General features: G+C 39.7%; 1 protein-coding gene across 1 annotated transcript in view; it reads left to right on the top strand.

Moving 5' to 3' along the window:
- Positions 1–332: 332 nt before the first annotated feature.
- Positions 333–24,886, top strand: part of ACBD3 (acyl-CoA binding domain containing 3) — a 36,270-nt gene continuing 11,716 nt past the window's right edge. The window contains exons 1-5 of the mRNA XM_081221038.1: positions 333–689; positions 17,080–17,221; positions 17,866–18,006; positions 20,847–21,005; positions 22,748–22,922. Coding sequence (XP_081077164.1) covers positions 404–689; positions 17,080–17,221; positions 17,866–18,006; positions 20,847–21,005; positions 22,748–22,922 — 903 coding nt within the window. The 5' untranslated portion in view covers positions 333–403. The remainder of the gene's footprint in view (positions 690–17,079; positions 17,222–17,865; positions 18,007–20,846; positions 21,006–22,747; positions 22,923–24,886) is intronic.

Below are 24,886 nucleotides of genomic sequence, written 5' to 3'. Positions count from 1 at the left end.
GGCGCTCACCAGCAGTCACCCTCCCGTCACAGACCTTACTCGGGGTCCCTCTGACCCCGCCCGACCCCTCCCCTGCCGGACACCGCGAGCCGCAGGAAAGAACGGCGGGGCGGGGGCCGCTGGGCCGTAGTACCCTCCCTCCGGGAGGAAACAGGGCCGGAGGGGGACGGGGTGAAGGTGGGCGCGGGGCGCTCGGGACCCGCGGGGCTAGGGGTCGGGGCGAGTGGTGGCAGAGGGGGTCCGACCGACTGATGGGGGATGGGGGGGCGGGGCACCATGCCCGGGAGCGCTAGATTCTACTCAGCGGCGGAAGTTCCGGTGTCGGTAGGCGGAGGTCAGAGGTCAGCAGGAAGTCGATACGTGGCCGCCGCCTGTCCCCGCCGAGGAGGCGCAGCAGGCGGAGATGGCGGCGGTGCTGAACGCAGAGCGACTCGAGGTGTCCGTCGACGGGCTCACGCTAAGCCCGGACCCCGAGGAGCGGCCCGGCGCGGAGGGCGCCCCGCTGCTGCCGCCGCCGCTGCCGCCGCCCTCGCCTCCCGGGTCCGGCCGGGGCCCGGGCGCCGCAGGGGAACAGCCGGAGCCCGGGGAGGCGGCGGCTGGGGGCGCGGCGGAGGAGGCGCGGCGGCTGGAGCAGCGCTGGGGCTTCGGCCTGGAGGAGCTGTATGGCCTGGCGCTGCGCTTCTTCAAAGGTGAGCCGAGCAGGCCCCACCCCCGCCGCCTCTGCCCGGCCCCGGGGAGACTGGACCCGTCTCGTCCTCACCCACCCGTGCGGGACCGCGGTGACCGGAGCTGGGCTCTGTCCTTGGGGTTACCCGAAGTTTGTCACTACCCGCTTGGCCACTAGGTCCCACCCGTAGGGGCCTGGAACCTTGGTTTAGCAGTCCGGGTCCCGCCTCCCTGAGGTTACCGGGGCATCTTACCTGATTTAGCTTCTCGGTTTTCCAGGAGACTGGGTGGAAGAATGAGCCCTCTCTTTCCCAGAGGTTCCCGTTCTGGGATTTTTTTTTTTTTTAACTGTCGCATTCCTTTTCCTGTTTCTTATGGCTTGGCACGTCAGAACCACCGATTTTTGCCCTTTTCCACAGTGGAAGAAATCTTCCCATGGGTTTCATACATATACTTTCCATTCATTCTGGAGAGCCTAGGACTTGATCATCTGGCAGTATTGAGGTGGCAGAGAGAAAGAAGTAAAGTATTAATCCCCCTTGGCTTGTCAAACTCTGAAGAGGAGGGATGCTCACTGTGTAACTAGTAACTTCTAGATGGTTAAAATTTTACCTTATAAGCAATGTCCAAGAGTGAATTCTCAGATTAAGGCCTAAAAGTACCCTCTGTACTTCTCACAGAATTAATTGTAATACATCTTGTCCTAGAGCTAGATTGTGGTGTGTGGGTTTTTTTAATTGGGTGATTCACGTAGTCAGATGGTGGTGGTACCAGTCACATGACCTTGTCAGTGGGAAAAACTGATGAGAAGAGATGCTTAGATCTTGTGGGGTAGTTGAGCAAGGAGAAACATCGGCAAATGAAACTTTAGACGTGGTTGCTAGTTTCCGTATACATTCCAGAACAGCGTATTTATGACACTTTTCCCAGAGGGAGTACCTTTTGGAGTACATATTTTACTAGCTGAAGTTGAGTCGTTGAAAGTAGTGATACATTTGAAAGTTATTTGTTTTCTCTGAAAATGACTCTGTGCAAACTAATGAAAGTCTTTTATAAATTTTCCAGAATATTTGGTCATTCCCCTTCATTGCATTTTTTATTGAAAAGTTTACCCTTGAAATATTCATCGTCATTGCACGGTGAGTTCAGCTCTCCGTGCCAGCTTGGGGAATTGGTAATGGCTAATGGGTTTTGGATCACTTGACCCTTAGGTCACTGGCTTGAATTTAGAGTTTCCTGAGGTGATGATATACTACCACTTATGTAAAAATCTGGTGGTTTCTGTACAATTCATATAACTACATTTTACTTAAAATTTTTATTCTTGGAACTTACTTTTCCGGTGTACAATAAGATTAAAGTATATTATAGCAGAATAACGTGTAAGAATAGAAAAGAATGAACTTCTAACTTTCGCCATATAACTAACAAAAAATAAATGGATAATTTTATCTTCTGAGCCTGTCTTATTTGAAAATGGTAGTAATGTCTTCTTTGAAAGATTAAAACACTCTTAATGTGCAGTAAATTTAGCATTGCTTGGGAGTCAGGAAGCTCTGGATTCTTTTTTTTGGGGCTGTGCCGCGCAGCCTGTGTGATCCCAGTTCCCCGACCAGGGATTGAACCCGGGCCACGGCAGTGAAAGCGCCAGGTCCTAACCACTGGACCTCCAGGGAATCCCTCTGGATTCTATTTACCATGTACTCCTAGACAATTAACTTTTCCAGACTCAGTTTGTTTATATAGAGAGATATAATATGGCTGGATTAAATGAAATTTGACATCTCAGATTTAAGGTTTAGTGCTCTAAACCTAACATTTTAACATGTTTGTTGAGTGGCAGAACTCCTAGGGGAACCTGTCATTTGGGACCTAGTTATCAGTCACCTTAAAGAAAAAAGCTACATTGATACTTACGATTTACTCAGTTCCTAAGTTAAGCTCTCAAAGCAATATCCAAGTACTTAAAAGGAGAAATAACAGTCTAGCAATCAAAAGCTCCCTTTCTGCATGGATCATTACATGTTAGCAATGAAGAAGCTATTAGTATATGAGGTTCCTGAGTTGGGGTTGGGGGGGAAGGATCTAAAAACAGAAGAATTATGGAAGGTAGGGTGAGTCAAGTGTTGGCTGCCTTTGTTTTAATGTGTGAATTTTTCCAGCATAATACTTGGCATTTTTATCAGTCTTGCAAGGACTTTAATAAATCACTGTTTTGTGGTTTTGTATCTCACATGAATTAGAAATAACATTACACTTTATCTTTTGCTGTGGAATAAATACGAATCTTGAAAGCATGGCTATCTTTTTCCATTGAAAATAACTTGGATTGGGAATTAGGAACCCTGTTTCTCATTCTGTCCCTGTCACAGTGATCACAGGCCAGTGACTGAACCCATTGTGTCAATTACCTAACCCTCTTAGTTTTTGAAGGTAAAAGTAAAATAATAGATGAAAATACTGGAAAATGTAAGTTAGCATTCTACCATCTAAGCTCCAGACATTGTTGAATCCTTATTATGGATCAAGTTTTATATAAGGTTACCACTGTAAATGAATAGTATATTCCCTTTTGCTATTATGGAACTTAGAGTCCAAAAGAGGAGTTAAAGACCCGGTGGCAACTGCAATACAATGTGGAGGATCCAGAGAGCAAATGCCATTCCAGAGAAGGGGGAAGGCCAAGAGCCATGAAAGGGCAAGGCATGTGTGTCGGGGAAATGGCAAATAGGAAGTAGGTACTGTAGTTTGATGGAGAGAGCTGGGAAGGTAAGTTGGTGTCAGATCCGTGGAAGGACTGGAATGCTATTGTAAATAGCCTTTTTGACAGCAGACAGTGAGGAACCATTGAAGGTTTTTAAAAGGAGGAGCAAAGTTGCCCAGTTCTACTTTAGGAAGATTAAGCTGGTTTTCTTATCTCTTTGGGTTAAGGAATGAATCAGCTGGCTTTATTGTAGCCTTTATACTTCTTGGATAGAGTTAACCTGGGGAGTTGTGTTTTGGTTTTTAGAGTTCTTGGGGGATGAGTTTTTCCTTCTCTAATACTTTGTTGCCTCACTCCATTAAGCTGGTAGATGGTTGCATTAATTTAAAATTCCAGAGTGATAATTGCCACCAGTTATTGAGCAGATGGTCACTAAATATCAGGTACTATTTTGAGAGCTGTATATATACTGTTTTGTCTAATTCTCTACAAGCCCTTCAGTGCGGGTGTTATCCTGGTTTCTTAGTTGAGAAACTTGCCCTATAGGCCGGTGAGTTATCAGTAGTAAGAGGCAGAGCGGGTCCTGGGTCTGTCTGATTCCAAAGGCAGTTTTTCCCGCCATAGGAGATGAAAAGCAAATAGGAGCCTTGCTTTTTGATGGTGTTCCTAGGAAAATATTCAAAACTACCTACCTTGTTGCCTTATCACATTTTAGAACTTCTTTAATATATTTGCTTGAAAATATTAAGAGCTAATGGGAAGAGATTGTTTTTCTGCTCATGGTCACTTGATCGAGAATCTCTTCAGAGATCTGGAAAGGTAAAGTGTGGGAGAATCATCTGCTCTAAGTTCCCACATAACATTGTTACCCGGTTTCCAATTTTGGTGGTTATGAAAAAATCCCCTCCAAAGGACTGAAGTAAATGTGCCCATCAAAAATATTGATAAATGCTAAGTCTCGTTGCTACTAATACATTATTAGACCTTTTGAGAGGCCTGCATTTAGCCAACATAATGATTGTGTTTTACTCTTGGTAAATTGAAAATGGATGTGTGATTCATTAGCAGTTGAAAAATGGTAATATTCTAATTGTCTTTCCTTCACTGTAATACTTTTCCTCACATGCTATTTGGTTTGGGGTACAGCTTAAATAAGAAAGAAAAGATAAATGCTTCTTTCCCATTATTAGGTTTCAAAATAATGAGTTGTTTCCCTTAGCAGCCTCAAAAGGTGACAGTTTTCAAAATGTTATATACTCATGCATGTAAACCTTTTTTTTTTTTTTTCTTTACTTAGCCTCTTATTATTGATGCTCAAATTGTACAATCTTTAGCAAGTGGTGGCCTCTTAAGATTGGCTCCTAAGTTCCTTTGACATGACTAGTAGTCTTTTATAGCTTCCTTGGTATCTGGTATGATGAGATGTTCCAGATTCATCTTATACATTTCCTGCCTCCATAGGAATCAGCCATTTCTCCAAAGAGACATGGTTCCTGTAGTGGGAAGTGGCATTTGAAGAGCCGTAATCTGGGTGTTAGCAGTGGACGCTCATTGCTACTGGATTGGTCGTTATTTCAGTAGACAGATCTAGGGTGTGTGTGTGTGAGGGGAGTGATAAGTTTTTGAGGTTGCGATATGTGAAAGGAAGCTGTAGTTGAATTTGGAGGAACTTAAGTCTAGGACTCAGTTTCTCTGTGGAATTGTTAATGCATTTCCACTAGCGTTGCTGTCGATGACACTGTGTTACGTTGCTGATAGCAGAGAAGCAATCATATGGACACACTGAATAATAGTTCCATTTCCTTCTGTCCTCTTGAAACATATGCATCTCCAAGAACTTTTATAAATGGCTCCATTAATGTTTTAAAATACTGTACAACTGTAATTTATTCTTTGGTAACATAATAATTAGTGTGTGCCTCCTGGACTTAAGTGGACTAGCTTCAGATAATTTCAAGTTTAATTGTTACTATTGAATATCTATTAAATGTTGAGCTTATTTTTCCCTTCTTTCTTTATTTTCTTTATCTTTAGGTATACATGTATAGCGTAGGAGGATGTAATAGACCTAAGAGACACTTATAAGAAAGAAAATGATAGCTGCCAAGAATAGTAATGCCTTTTAAACATCTACTTTTTTTATTTGCTATTTCATATTAGCTTTGAGCTGAACTAAAATTTTCCTTTGATACTGGATTCAAGGATATGTTTATATATGTGTTTGTATATGTGTATTTTTTGTATATATTTTGTATATGTGTATATTTTAGTGTAACTGATTTTAACATTTGCCTGAGGCCTCCCTTTTATTTACTGCACATGCAGAAAAGTACACAAATCATAAATGGTGCTTGATGAATTTTTACAAAGTGAGTACACTTTGGTAACCAACAACCAGAAGGAGGTAATGTTTACTTTTATCAGTTAGCTAAAACGAGAGCTACTCTGGCTCAGTATTTAAGGAAGTTGAGTTCTGGAGTGAACACTACCTGGGGTACTTTTTCCTAGTTTTGCCACTCAGTTGTTTAAAATCTGCCTTCCTTTACTCAAATTGTTGTAAGAATTATAAGAATTGTGTATGTGTGTGTATATATATATATATATATATATATATATATATATATATATATATATATATATAAACTCTTAGCACAGTACCTAGCAATTGGTATTCTGTGACTGCTTATGTTGTTGAAGAGGAGAGATTACCAAGAATTTATTAGAGAGTGTGTTGAATTCATGGGGGGGAAGATCAACTTTTATTAAGCACTTTGTACATGCTAGACAGTTTCCAGAGTTTCATACTCATTAACTCAGAAATACTGCATTTATTATACTTTCTTATAAGTAGTATAAGAATGTATCAGTCAGTTTTTTTCTCAATTGAACATGGACGAGATGTGGCTTTAATATTAATATTTCTAAAAGATGGATTTTATTCAAAGTGTATTCTCTGCCAGGCAACAGTGATAGGGCCATGAAAGAAAACAGATTTGAGCTTAGGCTGCTTTGGGGGAAATTCTGTATCTGGCATGAGAGAAGGGGGAGGTGGTCCTGCTATCTTCCACACAGTTCAGACAATCCCTGGATACTGCTTTCAGTTTGAGGCATCATTCTTTAGGGTTGAAGACAAAATGGAGCTCATTCAGAAGAGAGCAACTTGTATAGTGTGGGAATTCGAATCCCTGCCATCATTATCATAATAGCTGCTGTTTAGTGAGTGTCTGCTCTACTCAGGCACTGTATCAAGACTTTGGAACACATTATTTCTAACCCTCACAAGAAATGTGAGAAGTTATTATCTCCATTTTATTGATGGCAAAACTGAGGCTAAGAAAGGTTATCTGTGTCTGTGTTATATACTTAGTAAATAGCAGAGCTGGGTCTTTAGGAGGTATGTATGAGTGAATAAGCTGGGAATATTTAGCCTAAAGAATAGAGAACTCAGGGCAAATATGATGTACAGTATTTTGTGGCTTTTTTTTTTTTTTTTTTTCTTTTTTTCCCTGCGGTAGGCGGGCCTCTCACTGCTGTGGCCTCTCCCCCTGCAGAGCACAGGCTCCGGACGCGCAGGCCCAGCAGCCATGGCCCACGGGCCCAGCCGCTCCGCGGCATGCGGGATCCTCCCAGACCGGGGCACGAACCCGCGTCCCCCGCATCGGCAGGCGGACTCCCAACCACTGCGCCACCAGGGAAGCCTTGTGGCTTTTTTTGAGGTCTGATCTGTTAGATGTGTTTTATTTAATGCCAAGGACTAGAAATAGACCCTGTGGATAAAATTGAGACAGATCTACTCAGAATAAAGAGCTAAAATAAAAGTCACAGCTATCCAAACATGGAATAGGCTGTTTGAGACAATGAATTCCCATCACCAGGAAGTGTTCAAGCATACGTTAGCAGTAACTAGGTGGGTATGCTTTGATTTCTTTATCTTAATCTTTTATGTATCTACTTCAGGTTTTTTCTTCGTTGTTACTGTGAGGCTTATATAATATAGTTATACTATAAAATACTATACTGTAGTATAAAAATATAGGTTAAGCTGATAACTTCCATAGCATACAGTAACTCTATTCTTTCACTTCTCCCTCCCTCACATTTTAGATTATTGATGTTACAATATACATCTTTTTATATAGTGTGTCCAGTAACAAATTATTGTAGAGCAAGTGGTTATGTAGAGAGGATTTGAACTTTGGTTGTGCATTTCAGTCGTCTATCTTTTTTTTTTTTTTTTTTTTTTTTTTGCTGTACGCGGGCCTCTCACTGCTGTGGCCTCTCCCGTTGCGGAGCACAGGCTCCGGAAACACAGGCTCCGCGGCCATGGCTCGCGGGCCCAGCCGCTCCGCGGCATGTGGGATCTTCCGGGATAGGGGCACGAACCCGCGTCCCCTGCATCGGCAGGCGGACACTCAACCACTGCGCCACCAGGGAAGCCCCAGTCGTCTATCTTTAATATCCTTTCCAACCCATAGATTTTATTGGCTTTCATTTCATCAAATAAAGGCTAGAAGGAACATTGAAATAATTTGTTACCTTCCTCTATCTTAACCTCCAGAGAGAAGAGAAAAATATTTCTCAGTAAACTTACTCTGACAGTTGACATGTGAGACTAATAACCTTTTGTTGAATTAATTTCAGATGGAAGGGTGATCTTTCAGAGCTTTGGGCTTGGTAACTGTGATTATAATGCTATTATCAAATTATTTATGCTGTCTTACTAGAACTGTAAAGTTAGATACTTATGAATTTAATAGAAATGTAATCTAGAAGCCATTTCTCTCTTTACTGACAAATTTAGTGACTTAAAGCAACACATACTGTTTTATAGTTCTGGAGGTTAGAAGCTCAAAATGGGTCTCACGGGGTTAGAATCCAGGTGTCAGCAGAGCTCTGTTCCTTCTGGAGGCTCTAGGGGAGAATCTGTTGCCTTTTCCAGCTTCGGGAGGCCAGCTGCATGCTTTGGCTTGTGGCCCCTTCCTCCATCTTCAAATCTAGCAGCATAACATCTTCAAATCTCCGTCTGACTCTTCTTGCTCTCCCTCCATTTATAAGGACTCTTGTGATTACTTTGGGCCCACGTGGGTAGTCCAGGATAAGGTCAGCTGCAATCTTAATTCCCCTTTTTCATGTAACCTAACATATTCACTGGGATGTAGATTCTGAGGATTAGATGTGGATATCTTTGGGGGGGGGTGGTATTACTATACCTACCACATATTATAATGTCTTAAGAGCTGATTACTGAAATTGAGCATATGAGTTTACTCCTTTTACCTTTTTATCAAAGTGAAAACCAAGGCAATTTAAAAGGTCAAGTTGTACTATAAAATTTATAAGGAAAAATAGCTAACCCCATCTCTCTTTTTTCCCCATCTCCAAGACCTTCTCCCCCAAGGCAACCACTTTCCATTATTTTAACTATTTCTTCTGGTATTTGTCTCCATTTTCCTGCTTCTTTTAATTAATTAATCTATTATTATTATTATTATTATTTAAATATTTATTTATTTGGCAGCACCAGGTCTTAGTTGTGGCACGAGGGATCTAGTTCCCTGACCAGGGATCAAACCCAGGCTCCCTGCATTGGGAATGTGGAGTCTGGACCACTAGGGATGTCCCTGCTTCTTTAATTAAAAAAAAAAAAAAAAGAAAAAGAAAAAAGTAACTTATACATGTATGCCTCTCTCTTCCTCCTTCTCAAACTCTTAATTTTATAATATCACATTTGTGATTAAATCAGTGTCAGTTGTTTCTGTTTGTTTTATTCATACCTGAGACAGATCATGCACTTTGATTATATTTTGGTTCCTATGCAAACTCTTTGTCTTTTGTGTAGTTAGAGGTAATTATCATTTTTTTCCTCTGTCCTCAGGTAAACTCTTTTTTTTAAGAGACATCTCTCCTAGATATCCTTAAATTTTTGATTCAGTCTTAGCTTTCTACCTTCTGAGTCTCTGCCCACTGTCATCCTGAAAATTACCTTCACCTCTCTGTGGTGTTAGAATTCCTTCTCCTGGAATTCCGTATTTTCTTTTAGACTTTGTTTTTTCCTGTTGGAAATTTCTTTCAGCCTTTTTTTTTTCCCCATGTTGGGAGCTTTCTCAAATGTCCGGTGATCCTTGGGTATTCATTCTTGTTAAAAGGGTGAGGCACTGGAGAGCCAATTGTAACCTTGAGTACAAGCTTTTATTGTAGGTAATGAGGCAGAAGTTTCATTGGGGAACCCTCGACATCAGTATCTTTCAAACTAGTATGTGTAGGTCTTTTATTTTGGGCCAGTTTTTCATGAAAATATTCCTGTCTCCTGCCTGGAGTGTATGAACCTAGTTGGCCAGCATTTAGGCACTAGGCAGGAGAAGGGAGGGTGGGTGGAAGTTGTTTACCATTTACTAGCGTAACTTTCATTTCGTTTCTCTTTAGTCCTGCAGTTCACTCTCAGGCTGGTGTTCTCCTACCTGGAGTATCTGTGATTCATGTTCTCTAGGATACACATCCAGACCTCTGCTAAGTAGGGGCAAGGTAGCCATCTGCCTGCTTGGGGTTGCCAAACAAAATGGGAGGTAGGGGTACCTGCTTTTTAGATAGTTTTTATTTATATACATATATATATGTGTGTGTTTATTTATTTGTTTGTTTGTTTTACTTCTTGGCCACGCCCCAAGGCATGTGGGATCTTAGTTCCCCAACCAGGAACGAATCCGAGCCCCCTGCATTAGAAGCATGGAGTCTTAACCACTGGACTGCCAGGGAGGTCCCTAGATAGTTTTTAAACCAAAACCCCTATTTTTATCTAGACTTCAGCTTTTAAAGAACCTGGTACCTTCAATTCCTGAGCCTTTCCAGGGTTCTCTGAATTGGCTTCCTTTTTCCTTTTAGTGGGGTTTCACTGAGGATCAGGTGTAACTGTGTGTGTTCAATTCACCATGTTTAACGGGAAGTTGAATTTTATGTTTTCAATCCTTTTAATTATATTCGAATTTTTAAAATATTTATAAATCATTTGGCTTTTGCATTTATTTCTTCCTTTAGTCCAGGGTCAGTAAACATTTTCAGTAAAGGGGCAGATAGTAAATATTTTAGGCATTAAGGACCGTATATGGTCTGTGTTCATATTCTTTGTTTTTTGTTCATCTATTTCTGCTTGTTGTTGTTTGACAATTCTTAAAAAAGATAAAAACCATTCTTAGCTCACAGGCCTTAAAAAACAACTGTGGGCAGAGTTGGTCTAGTTTGCCAATCCCTGCTTTAGTCTGTCTCCTTTAGGTAAAATAGATTTTTAACCTGACTTTTGGTCTTCAATTTTATAGAAAATAAACTTTTTAATATAATTGTTACTGGACAGATGCCAACAAGTGATCCCTTTTAGTCCATTTGATTGAAAACGACTAGCTTTGTCCTCGCGCTTCTCCAGGTAGTAGAGGTGGTCATTTCCTGCTTTTCACTGCTGTGTTGTCACACACTTGCACCTGAAGAATAGCTGTGCCCCTTCTTTCCAGCATAATTTACATTTGTCTTTTAGGTTGCCATGGAAAGCGCTTTTCCAAACTGATTGAATTTAATGACTTTGTACTGATTAACTCTGTAAGTGCAGGGACGGAGGATGATGCCTCTCTTCCTTACAGGCAGGACTGAAAGAGCTTTCCTTTGGGTATATGGTCTTGGCTAAAGATCTTTGAGTTTCAGCAAGGCTTTTCTGTCTATTGCAGTTATGGTAGTTATAACTTCTTTCCTGCTAACTATGTTTAATGCCCTTGGAACCAGAAATAATTTTAGGAGAGGGAATTCCCTGGCTGTTCAGTGGTTGGGACTTGGTGCTCTCACTGCCAGGGCCTGGGTTCGATCCCTGGTCAAGGAACTAAGATCCCACAAGTCGTGAAACAAGGCCAAGTTTAAAAACAATAATAATAATAAATAAAATATATATTTTTTAAAAAGAAATAATTTAGGAGAAAATTATTCTCTTCTAACGCAGAAAAACTAAACAAAACACAACTTCGTGGTGTGTGAACTAGAGCCATCTGAAGAGTAGGAGAGAAGTAACTTTTTTGTGATACTATAATAGTCTGCCTAATGATATTGATCGTGAAGGGTTTTCATTTTCTGCTTTCGTTGAAGTTTAGAGTGTCAACATGATGTGGGCTGTCCTGTACTAAAGGTGGCTGGGATTCTTAGTATATCCTTCTGGGTTTTGTATATTCCTCAGGAGAGAATAATTCATGTTAATCTCATCCCAAAGGCTTAAAGATAAGTTGTGACTTTTTAAAAACGTTTGTTTAAAAAGAAAAAAAGCATATGTGTATTTGATATAAAAGTACATATGCACATTGGAAATCTGAGGAAATAAAAAATGAATAAAGAAAAAATCTGTAATCCAATTTTTCAGAAATAATTATTAGTATTAACATTTTGGTGTGTTTCCTTTTCTTTGGTTTGTGTGTGTGTGTGTGTGTGTGTGTGTGTTTAAGACAGATTTAGTTCCCAGCTAGAATAATGATGAATAATTTGAAGATTCAGTAATACGTATTAAAGGAAGGATTATAGAGCAAGTCTTAAAACTAGCAAATACATAAAAGATTCTATGGAAAGGCCAGTAAAGTTCACAAGATTGGATGTACTGTTGTGCTCATTTTCACAGAACTTGACTTGTACAGTCAGTTTCTTCTTTAGAGAGATTTGTTGGGTGTGGTTTTGGTGTGGTGAGTGCCTGTTAACAAAGCGTGTGCTTAGTGCTGGCGTTCATGGTGGTGAACAAATTTATGTGAGTGCTTGACAGAAACTTATACTTAAAAACATACTCCCCTTTTGAAAAATTAATTCCGTCAGGCATAAAAGGGCAGATGTTAAAATGACATCCAAAAATCCTAAAACCCCCCCTCCCTCTGTTGATGAGTCACCTTTTAGGGTCAAGGTTAGACTAACACCTTGCTGAATAACGGGTAGTTTCCTTGTTGACTCACCCTCTCCCATGGTCCCCGATTCTAGTTTGAAATAAAGGAGCAAATTTATCACCTCATAAGAAATGGACCCTCCCTCCATTAGAATAACTTGATAGTAGTCATATTTTTAAAATATTTTTTTCATACCCGTTAGCTTCAGAACATCTTCCTAAAGCAAATAAGAATTCTTGTGTGTGTATGTTTGAAAACTGCTGTATTACATGACTACTCAGAAAAGTGTTTGGTCTTCTAGTGAATAAAGTTTCCATCTGATTTTATCTTTATTTGGGTCAAAGCAACCACTTTCATAGAATTTAGACTTTTTTTTTTTTTTTTTTGCGGTACATGGGCGTCTCACTGTTGTGGCCTCTCCCGTTGCGGAGCACAGGCTCCGGACGTGCAGGTTCAGCGTCCATGGCTCACGGGCCCAGCCGCTCCGCGGCACGTGGGATCCTTCCGGACCGGGGCACGAACCCGTGTCCCCTGCATCAGCAGGCGGACTCTCAAGCACTGCGCCACCAGGGAAGCCCTAGACTTTTTTTTTTTTTAAAGGAAAAAACAAAACAAAATCTCAGGGATCCTGATTGAACAAAACAAGGAAGTTATATTCTGCTATGCACTCTACCTCCACTGTTTCCCAGGCTCACTACACCTTTTTTTTTCTTGAATGACCAGCAGCATATTTTTCTTTTATAAGGCTCAAGATAAAATGAATAGTTAGGTTGGTGCCTTTTTGGTTTTAAAAAACAAAACCTTTCTAAATAATAATCTTTCAATTAATAGGCTAAGATCAAGATTGGAGCTGTTTTTCAGATCATCACTTTTGGGGGAAGTAAGAAGAAAGTTGTCTGTGCTAAGTTTCTCTGAGAAACTTAGCATAAGAAATTAGCATAAGAAAACTTTTGGTGATTAATATGTACAAAATTAAGGTAGATGGTAAAGGAAGCTTATGGGCATCTTTAAAATTGGAGAAAGGCTTTTTGGTAAAAAGTTGCCACTATTGTTTCACATTTTTTAGCACCCTAACATCTTAGAATAAAGAGTTCTGGTAAGCTAATTTTGTAAGAAAAATCTTAACTGTAATTTTTAAAAAGAAAAATCTGTATGTGTAATCACCTATTTTTACATAGTTATAAACCTAGTATCTAATTTTTTATTCTAATTATTTAAATTAATACATCAAATATATTCTCTGAAATGCTATATAGCCCTTATATTGTTATTTTAATAGCTGTATAATCTATTCAGTGGATTACTATAAGCATTGCGTTATTGTTGAATAAATAGATTTTAAATTTTAAATAATGCAGCAGTGAACAGGTATAACACCGTGTTTCTTGCTAAGATAATTGTTCAAGGCTGTATTTAGAAAAGATTCATTGGGAAGTGAATGAAATAAGGAGCACCTCTTTTAGGCTTGTTGGGTTTTATTTTTTATTTATTTTTAAAAACTAACTAACTAATTTATTTATTTATTTATTTATTTATCTATTTATTTTGGGCTGCGATGGGTCTTCATTGCCGCACACAGGCTTTCTCTAGTTGTGTCTAGCAGGGGCTACTCTTTGTTGCAGTGCGAGGGCTTCTCATTGCTGTGGCTTCTCTTGTTGTGGAGCACGGGCTCTAGGCACGTGAGCTTCAGTAGTTGTGGCACATGGGCTCAGTAGTTGTGGCTCACGAGCTCTAGAGCACAGGCTCAGTAGTTGTGGCACACGGGCATAGTTGCTCTGCAGCATGTGGGATCTTCCTGGACCAGGGCTCGAATCTGTCTCCCCTGCATTGGCAGGCGGCTTCTTAACCACTGCGCCACCAGGGAAGTCCCTAGGCTTGTTGGTTTTTACATGAAAAATAATGTAAAGATGTATTTTGGTTTTGTAAGCTCTCATCTGTTTTGCTTTATTTTGATTAAATAATATGTTGGAATTAAACGTAACTACTGGCCCAACCTAAAGAGTTGTAACAAGTCATATTACCTCTCTGACATAATTTATGTTTTCCTTAACTCTAAAATAATCGTTCCTTTATCTCAATATAATTTTTAATAATTTGTTTGCAGTATATATATACACCTGAAATATGCACCTAAACACAATTATATACTGTATTGCCAAGCTATACATTTTTAATTGAGCTCAGTAGTTTGTAAACTCCAGGAGGGCAATGAATCCTCGTGTCTAGCACAATGATTTGCGTACAAGGGCTCAATAAATATTTATTAAGTTGAATGAATGAATGTAAAAAAGGGCATATAATTTCCATCATTGATTGAAATAGACTTCTAAGAGTTAGATTTTAAAATGAGGATTGCCTTTTAGTTGGTAAATATAGACCTATGGATAATCCTGTTCTAAAAGCTTTAGAGGAAGTTCCTACTCTTCGTGCTAATTGTTTAGTGATAGTGTTTGCTCAGTAGCAAAGACAGATGGCAGGTCCACAGGTTTCTGAGTTGTTTTGATTTTTATTACATAAGTTAAGGTCAGAGTCACAGTTTTGTCTTTTTTCCAAATATTACATGAGTTTGTTCTTGTTGAAAAAAATGCAGATAGAAGTGCGTATGTATACTTCTCTTCAGTTCCCACCCACAGTTTTGGCAATCACTTCCTCAGAGGCAGTACCTCTTAACAGTTTAGTTTGTTCTTCCACATATTTTCCTTTGAAAGATTAAAATGTTTCTAGTTTTGGGACTTACCTGGCGGTCCAGGGATTAACACTCCACACTCCCAGTGCAGAGGACATGGGTTCGATCCCTGGTCAGGGAGCTGAGATCCCATATGCCGCACAGTGTGGCCTAAAGAAAAAAAAAAGAACTATAAAATGTTTCCAGTTTTCAATTTTCTGATCGCCATTCCTGATCTTAGCCCCCTCCCACTTTCTCATTCTTATCTTTTTAGTGTGACTCCTTCTAGATATTTTTCTTTGCATTTACATTCATATAAGTGTACCTATAGAATATATGTTGACATGATGTATTTCATCAGTTCTAAGACTTACTATTATGTAATTTAAGAAAGAAAAACTGCCAATTATAACTGTAAAATACAATAGATTGTAAAAGCGAATCTGATTTTAGAGATGTTAAAGTGTGGGTGCAGAAGTACTTAGAATTGAGGATATATATTTTGTGCTATGATTGTACGTAGTTTTCTGCAGCTTGCTTTTTTCATTTAACAGTGTTCCCTTTATGTGCTTCATTTATACCACAGGCTGAATATGACGCATTATTTAGCTGTTCCCTTACTGATGAACTTTTAATTTGGTTACAGTAACAAGAAAAGACTGCTGCAAGAATATCCCTATATCTACCTCCTTCTGTGTATTTGGGAGTGCTTATCAAGGGTAGATGATGAGAATTGGAATTATTGGACCATAGGGCATCTACATTTATAAATTTGGAATATATTGCCAAATTTCCTTCCAAGATAACTGTAACAGTTTATACTTTCAACATTAGTGTATGAGAATGGGTACCTGTTTGTCCTGTTCTTACCATCTCTTGATGTTAGTTAACTTTTTTTAACCTATCTGATGGCAGAAAGCGTCTTAGTATCTAATGGTTTCACTTTCCATTTCCTTAACTAGTGAAATTGAGTATCTTGGCATGCTTAGTGGCAACTTCTGGTGTTTTCTTCTCCTCTGAGTTTCCTGTTCATATCCTCTAAACAATATTCTTCTCTCATCATCAGTGATTTTCTTTTGGTGACCTCTGTGTACATGGATAAAATCTGTAGGCAATATATACTACTTTCTACCTCCTTTTTTGTTTGTTTTGAAATTTGGTAATCTCTTATTATCATTAGAATCAACCAGTAATTAATCCTACCATTTATCAAAGAAGTAGAACTATTCTATAAGGACTTCCCATTTACCCAGTTTCATACTACTTTGGAATGTTGTTGGTGGTAGTTAAGTCTCTACAGGTCAAATTGGCTTCTCTCGTAATTGCCCATTGGAAATCTGCCAGAGCCAGCCATAATACGAAGGAAGTAAAAGGATCTAACAGTTATTACCATTAATACTATCCTGTTACCTCTGAAGTATCAGGACTTTTCACTTTATTGGTAAACAGACTAAGAGGTTAAATGGTCCTACAGCTAGGAAGTGTCTGAGATGAGATCTAAACCTAGGCTGTCTGATTCCAAATCCCTTTCTACCACATCATAGTGCCTCAGTGGGATGGATACTTTTTTTTTTTTTTTTTTTTGCGGTACGTGGGCCTCTCACTGCTGCGGCCTCTCCCGTTGCGGAGCACAGGCTCCGGATGCGCAGGCTCAGCGGCCATGGCTCACAGGCCCAGCCGCTCCGCGGCATGTGGGATCTTCCCGGACCTGGGCACGAACCCGGGTCCCCTGCATCGGCAGGCGGACTCTCAACCACTGCGCCACCAGGGAAGCCCACATTTTTAACATTTGTAAAATATGTCAAGTGGTACACTAATATGTGTGTCCTTACTGTAGCTTGACAGATTGCTTTTTCTTTAGTAGCGGCTTTTTTTTTTAAATTTAACTGTAGTTGATTTACTCTTTGTAGTAGTTTTAACATAAATATCAGTACTTAAGCTTTATTTTAAAAAAGTTAATTCAGCATAAAGTGTTTCTATCTTGGCTTTGACTATTAAAATTTAGTACTTGAAATTAAAGTCTCCCTATAGTGGTGTTTATATATATCACAGGCAATTTGTGATATACCTTACAGCAAAATTTCAACATATGATGCTGAAAATTATGTATTTTGCCAGTGCTAATTGTTTCTTTGTATTTATTTTTCTTAAAGAAAAAGATGGCAAAGCATTTCATCCAACTTATGAAGAAAAACTGAAGCTTGTGGCACTGCCTAAGCAGGTTCTTATGGGTCCATATAATCCAGACACTTGTCCTGAGGTTGGATTCTTTGATGTGTTGGGCAATGACAGGAGGTAACAGTATTTTATTGTATAATGAATTTAACGAGAGTAATGTTGAAAAGGGTACAAAGTAAATTGATTAAGATGTAAATAGCTGGCTCGTTAGCTTTAGAAGAAGAACTAAACAAACATTTTTGCTTGCAGCTTTTGGAGTCTTCAGACGTTTATCTGTTTTTGGCTCGGAGATGTTTATGGCTAAATATTGTGGAAGAAGTTTACTCATCTGTTTATGAACATACGACAAGTACAGCTTCATTTGATTCTTCCTAAATAATATTTAAAAAGCCATTTACAGTATAGTAATTGATTCCCTTATTGGGACATACAGAGTTGGGACAAGAAAGAATATATTAATTATTTTATTCAGTTAAGGCTAACCTATGATATAAGAAAAGTAAAACTTTGATACCTTTTACTGGTATGGAAATTATCAGCAGTGCAGTTAAACTGTGGTTTACGACAGTAAGTTTGGTTTGTATGTGGCATATCTAATTTAGTAAATCAGTACATGCTTGTTGAAGTTTTGAACCTTTTGTTTATGTAGAATCATTCTTCATTTTAGTTATAATTGAGACTTGTTCATATTTAGGTTTAAATTAAATCAAATTCTCATTCTGTTAAGAAGAGGAAGTAACTTTTCTTGTTATTCTTTACAGGAGAGAATGGGCAGCCCTGGGAAACATGTCCAAAGAGGATGCCATGGTAGAGTTTGTCAAGCTCCTGAATAGGTGTTGCCATCTCTTTTCAACGTATGTTGCATCCCACAAGATAGAGAAGGAAGAGCAAGAAAAAAAAAGGTGAAGTTTGAGGGCACAGAATACTTTACCCTCGAGCAGCCTACTGCATAGTATACTGATGCTTTTGCTTTATGGAATGTCTGTTTTAAATCAGGTGTCTTACTTCCATTGGATCCCCACTTCTTATGGCAATTGCTCCAACTTTCCGATGGGAGCAGGTGTTTTTCTTATGAGTTTTGAGGGGAGAGGGTTTACTCCTTCCGTCTGGCCATACCTTTACAAGTAACCACCCGTCCATCACGGCAGCATCCCTTTTGTGTTACTGCACTAGGTTTCTGCGCAAGCACAGTGAGCTCAGCGAGCTCAGCCACCCCCCTCCTCCTCACCCTCTGGTCTGATACGCCCTTTGCCGCTGCCCCCCTTGGGTTTCTAGACTATTCATACTCCATAGCATGGTTATCAGCTGTGCTACACAGTAGACCTTATATAGGCATTTCACATGGGCTGTGGCTTCCAGGTGGCTGATTATTTCCTGAGGTTGCATGGGGAGCTGTTGAATGTGCTGTTTCTATGTTTATGGGATTCTCTGTCATGGTTGTGAACTCAACAGAATTATAGTTAGCCCTTTATTTATTTATTTATTTTAATATTTGTTTATTTGGTTGCACCAGGTCTCAGTTGCAGCAGGCGGGCTCCTTAGGTGTGGCATGCAAACTCTTGGTTGCGGCATGCATGTGGGATCTAGTTCCTTGACCAGGGATCAAACCCGGGCCCCCTGCGTTGGGAGCATGGAGTCTCAGCCACTGTGTCACCAGGGAAGTCCCCCAGCACTTTATTTATCTAGAGGTTATATTTTCAAGAACTTTGACAGTCCAAAATTTCTAGGTAATGAAAATAATGCTGTAACACCAATTTTCCCTCAGATTATATTATACTTACTTTAGAAACAGTTGGTTCTCTGGTTTCCCACCTTAACCTGGAATGGAAATAACATTAGAAGAGAAAATAGCCTAACAGTGAGGGAGGAGACAGAAACCATGAAAAATAGATGCAAGAATAATAAAAGTGTGGCAGTCAGGGCTAATGTGAAAGTAAACTCTCCATCACTGTATTATGACATGTACAATTTTTATGCTTGCAGTTATAACTCCTGAGTTACCAAGAGACAGAGTATTGGGTATAATTTATTTCTCTTTAAGAGAATAGAAAATATCTTAATACATTTCCAGAAGATACTTATCCAAAGGAAGATAGTTTTTAGCCAGAGAAAAAGTTTTGATTCTTATGAGAATGGAATGAGGTTCCTTTACTGGAATTGATTTATGTGCTGCAGTCCACTGTGTAGTGATATTGGATCATTGAGGTGTAGCTGGAAGTAGTATATATTGCTTTTTAAGGTCTTTTTTTAAAAAAATTATTTATTTATTTATTTGGCTGCTCCGGGTCTTAGTTGCAGCATGCGGGCTCTTTTAGTTGCGGCATGCAAGATCTAGTTCCCTGCAGGGATTGAACCCGGGCCCCCTGCATTGGCAGCACAGAGTCTTAACCACTGCACCGCCAGTGAAGTCCCTTAAGTTCTTTTTTAATGATAAATTGAATATTTAAGTTACTGCTCAACATGTAAAACTATATTTTTCCTTTTAAAAATATACCTTTGTCATGAGATGAGGTCCATGTAGAATTCTTTTAAAGCATTTAAGACTAGACTTCCTCTATCCTGAAGCTTAAGCTCTGGTTTATGGAACATCTTGCCCTGTGTACTATCTGTGACATATAAAAAGTAGGTCATGTTATTGCTGTAGTTTGAGACTTGGTTGTGGCTCTGGTGTGTTAATCACTTATAGAAGTTTGGGGAGAAAAGTGGGGTAACCCAGACACTTCTCATGGAGGGCCATGAAATGGGGTCTTCTCTGAGACCCCTCAGAAGACTTCTCTTTCATCCCATCTTCAACCTCCCTGCACTCCTCACAACTCTTGGCCCATATGGCATCCATTCCTAGTGCAACAGAGTCTGCTCTCCCTCGGGAGAGGGGCTGTGGTGGTGAGCAAGAGCTGGGTAAGGGCTGCACCTAGATCCCCAACTGTTCTTTTCTTTTTTTTAATTAAAAGCTTTAATTTTTTTTTAATTTCAGAAATTATACACGAATATAAGCAATATAAATGATTTTCCATTTATGGCAGTATATGAAGCACAAACTGAAAACCTTCCTTCCCACCTTACTTTTAGTCTCACTCTTCTCTCCGTAGATAATAGCGGACAGATTTCAGGTATATCTTTCCAGGCCTTCTTCTATTTATTTACCTGCTTTTTCCATTAAACATACATATTAAATGTCTTTACATATTGTGCCAGGTAGTCCTATTCTTTTTTTATGGCTACATGGCATTTCAGGGTGGATTATTCATTTTTCTACACATGTATTGCGTGCTTATTCTTTCCCACACTGTGGTAAGCCCTGAGGATATAGCAGTGTGAGGTGGGCAGTCTCTGCCCTTATGGAGCATGTACTTTAATGAGTAAGGCAGATGTATTGCTAACTTTATCACACAAATTTAATTTCAACCACAGCAGGTAGTATGAAGGAAAAGCTTGTGGTTGCTGTGAGCATATCTTAGAAGGGAGGTTTCAGGGTATCGTAATGTTTTAAGTGGTACCTTAACTGATGGACTCCTTTTTCTGTTGCTGTGCAGCAGTCATTGTTTTTGCTGTGATCTGTATATTTTGAGATTGACTCCATATGATAAATTTCTCCTCATGAAGTATATGTATTTCAAATTGTGATAAAATTATCACGATTCTCTAAAAAGCTTGTGTCAGTCTTCACTGGGAAGTAGTCTTAAATTATTTTTAAACGGGATTCTTTGTTTAGGGTTCATTCTCTCTGTCCTTTACCTTGTAGGAAGGAGGAGGAAGAGCGAAGGCGGCGTGAAGAGGAAGAAAGAGAACGTCTGCAAAAGGAGGAAGAGAAACGTAGGCAAGAAGAGGAAGAAAGGCTTAGACGGGAGGAAGAAGAGAGGAGGCGGATAGAAGAAGAGAGGCTTCGGCTGGAGCAGCAAAAGTACGCGTGTTGTGTGGCTTGTGTTTCACGACGAGCAGTGGATTGCCACACTGTTGTGCCTGACCGTTTACCATTGTGTGCCTTGGAATAGTTCTCTGATTTGTTTGACTGGGAAGGCGACCAGCATTAGCTCCTTGCCATTTGTACCAATGATGTGTTACCAAGGAAGGCCTCATCTTAAGCATCATTTGATTGCGAATGAAGAATGTATTAGAAGGATTTGGGATTTGCTCCCAGAACCCAGGCACTAGAATAGGAACTGAGGTTGCTTGCTTGCTCTCTGTCTTTGGGTCCACACAATCTCTTGTCTTTGCTTCTCTCAGCTATGTCTCTGTTTCATTCTTCCTGTTCTCTGCAAATTGTCACTCTGCTTTGGCATATGCAAGGCTATCCTAGCCAAGATTTATGTGGTCTTTGTTTTCATGCATCTGACAGAGACTGGCTGGCCTATGAGAGACCCAGTTACAAATTCCCAGGCCAAAGGATCTAGTTGGTTCAGCCTGTGTCGGGTGTCTGTTCCTAGTCTCCTAGTACAGAACTTGGGAGCTGAAGCCGTTTCTTATTCAGTAAGGGCTGTGAGAGCAGCTGTCTCAGAAGGGACTGGTTCTTCCAGAGGGAGCTGTGGGAATAAGGAGGAAGGGATTAACGCCCATAAAACACTGTGGGAAGAAGGCCTAGGGTTCTAGAGGTGGCATGGCATGTAGATTAAACCAGAGGACACGCGGGTCCATTGTTTTCTCCCCATTATTTCTGAGTAGTTCCTCAGAAAAGCTTCAAAGTGACCCAGGGCCTCAGTCTACCTTGGAGAGAGACTATGACTGCTACTCTTTTTAAGGGGAGAGGGGTGCCCTAGATGGACCCAGTGTCATGTTCTATTCAGGAGTTTGAGATTCTGCTTTGTTATTATCTGTTAACAGATGGCTTTGAGGTGTTTATGTTTGGTCACATGACTGAGTTAAGCATGTGGTTCCTCTGGAAAAAAAAAAAAGAAGAGTAAGAGTTTACAGAAATCAGTATCTCTAAACCAAGTGTGCCCAGATATTATCTTCAGTATCCCTCTTTAAGGCAGGCTTTACATTAAATGCCAAGGGCACTCAGATTTTCACTGGCTTTCTTTATACTTACCAGAGCCATCTGTAACATCTTTTAGCTCTTCTGCCTGTTCATGTATTTAGGTAGAGAAACCATGGCCAACAGTTAAATATCTCATCTCTGCCATAGATGACAACCCATCCTCTTACAACACCATGTTTAAAGAGTATAGGCTGGAGCCAGACTGCCTAGACTTGAATCCTGGCTCTGGCATCTACTAGCAGTGTAATCTCGGGCAAGTTACTGAACTCCTCCATTTCCTGCTTTGTGAAACCCTACCTCAGAGGGTGGTTGTGAGAACTAAGTGGGTTAGTACATGGAAGTGCTCTGAACACTGCATGGCACATAGTAAGGGCACAATAAATGTTAGCAGTTATGATGGTGATGATAATGATGGTGATGATGATATGCTTATTACTCTCCCTCTTCATCCCAAATTTTCCTTGAAAAACCTATGTGAAAAATTAGGGGCCAAGTTTATTTTCTTATTCTTTCTCTGGACCTAGGACACATGTTGATTGGTATACATTACTACCTTAGTCATTTTTAAGAGTCATGCATTATAAAAATCAATAACAAGGACATTTTATTTTGTCATGAACAATCAATCTCCTGTAGTCAGACTAGTGTATATTTTTTAATGTTTTTAGGCAGCAGATAATGGCAGCTTTAAACTCGCAGACTGCCGTGCAGTTCCAGCAGTATGCAGCCCAGCAGTATCCAGGGAACTACGAACAGCAGCAAATTCTCATCCGCCAGTTGCAGGAGCAACACTATCAGCAATATATGCAGCAGTTGTATCAAGTCCAGCTTGCACAGCAACAGGTACGATAGATAACCCCCGAATTCAGCCATAGAGAGGGTTTTTAGTTTCATTGGAACGCAAGTTCTTTTTTAACAGTTGCTGATGAATTTTGCATTAGTTAGCCTCTCAGGTATAACGTAACTTTTAGATGACCTTTATTAAGGGGGATTTTAACATTGCACTGGCAATTATGAAAGGAAGCATATGATATCGAAGCAACAAATGATGTGGCCACTATTATATTGTCATAACTGTATTTGGGATTTGTATGGACCTAGTGTTATTCCAGTGAGTTTGACGTAGATTCTAATAGTGATCCTGGAACCATGAGGACTTGGGTGATTAGTGCCCCCACAGGCTTTGGTTCCACATAGGAATATGTGGTTTAGGGGAAGGACATGCGACTGGAGGTCACACACTACTTGGATTCTGTCCTGGCTTCGCCATTATCTTGTTTGATCTCAAGCAAGTTGCCTATTGCTCTGATTTTTCCACCTTTTCTCCCAGTCAGTAAGAATGGGCTATAAAATCCTGGTACTTGTTAACCTCACAGGACTGACTATCAGAGGAATAAAATGAGAAAATAGTTACTCTGTGAAAGTATTTGGTACATAGGGAAGATAACTGATTTTACATTCATTTTTTTACATCTTGCAGAGGCATAAAATGCCTCCTTAAAAGTTAACCTAGCTAAGTTTACGTATTTAATTAATTTTCACTTATAAAGTAGTTACTACCTGTCCAAATACCTGAGTGAAGTAAAGTGTTGCAGGGAATTGCCTGGCGGTCCAGTGGTTAGGACTCGGCACTTTCACTGCCAGGGGCCCAGGTTCAATCTCTGGTCGGGGAACAAAGATCCCGCAAGCCACAGGGCATGGCCAAAATAAACAAAAAACAAAAAAAAACACAAACTATGTTTCTCTGTAAATTTAATAAAATATTTGTTTTTAAAAAAAGGAAGAGAAGTGTTACATTATAGTTGCTCCATATTTCTTGTTAGGTGAAGTAATCTTTGTTGTTTTGCCAAGCTCTTTAAATTCCTTGAAAATTAATATCCTCACCTAAAATACGTTTTCCCCTGAGTCTTTAGCATTTAGTGAGCAGCTAAAAGGCACTGCAGGTTTTGTATAATCCATGAGAAGAGGAAAAGGATGTCAAACTAGAGTTACAAGATAATAAGTGGTATTTTGGAGGGATTTCTTTTCTGTCCTCTAAAGCCTGTTTCTACTTTAGCATATCACTCCCTGTTTCCTGCTTCTTTGATGGGCATTGAGATAATTTTTTAATAGGCTAGCTCATTACACACTGTCCTGCTTATAGGTTGCTATCACTTAGTCATAACAAAGTCAGGCATATAGGGGAAAACCAAAAACCTTTGAAACAGAATTGGAAAGCCATATTTTAGATTGCAGTGAACAAACTCAAGTTTATCAAATTGATTGGTTGTCTCTGGAAAGAGAGAAGGAGGGGGACTGGGGAAGGAGCAAAGGGAACTTCAGTCCCATAAAGTATTAATTTTTATATAAATACTGAGCAAAATAACAAAATGGGAACACTTGTTAATTTGGGGGTGTGGTTACATGGGTGTTCGTTACATTGTTCCTGTGCCTTTCTGTTCTTTTAAAAACTTCCTGGAATCTAGGAATAAACCTACCTAAGGAGACAAAAGACCTGTATGCAGAAAATTATAAGACACTGATGAAAGAAATTAAAGATGATACAAATAGATGGAGAGATACACCATGCTCCTGGATTGGAAGAATCAATATTGTGAAAATGACTCTACTACCCAAAGCAATCTACAGATTCAATGCAATCCCTATCAAACTACCACTGGCATTTTTCACAGAACTAGAACAAAAAATTTCAAAATTTGTTTGGAAAAACAAAAGACCCCAAATAGCCAAAGCAATCTTGAGAACGAAAAACGGAGCTGGAGGAATCAGGCTCCCTGACTTCAGACTATACTACAAAGCTACAGTAA

This window comes from Mesoplodon bidens (genome assembly GCF_964165515.1).
Source record: "Mesoplodon bidens genome assembly, chromosome: 2".
NCBI classification, from domain to species: Eukaryota; Metazoa; Chordata; class Mammalia; order Artiodactyla; family Ziphiidae; genus Mesoplodon; species Mesoplodon bidens.
The sequence above is the reverse complement of the archived record's forward strand: the minus strand, read 5'-3'. Positions and strand labels throughout refer to the sequence as shown.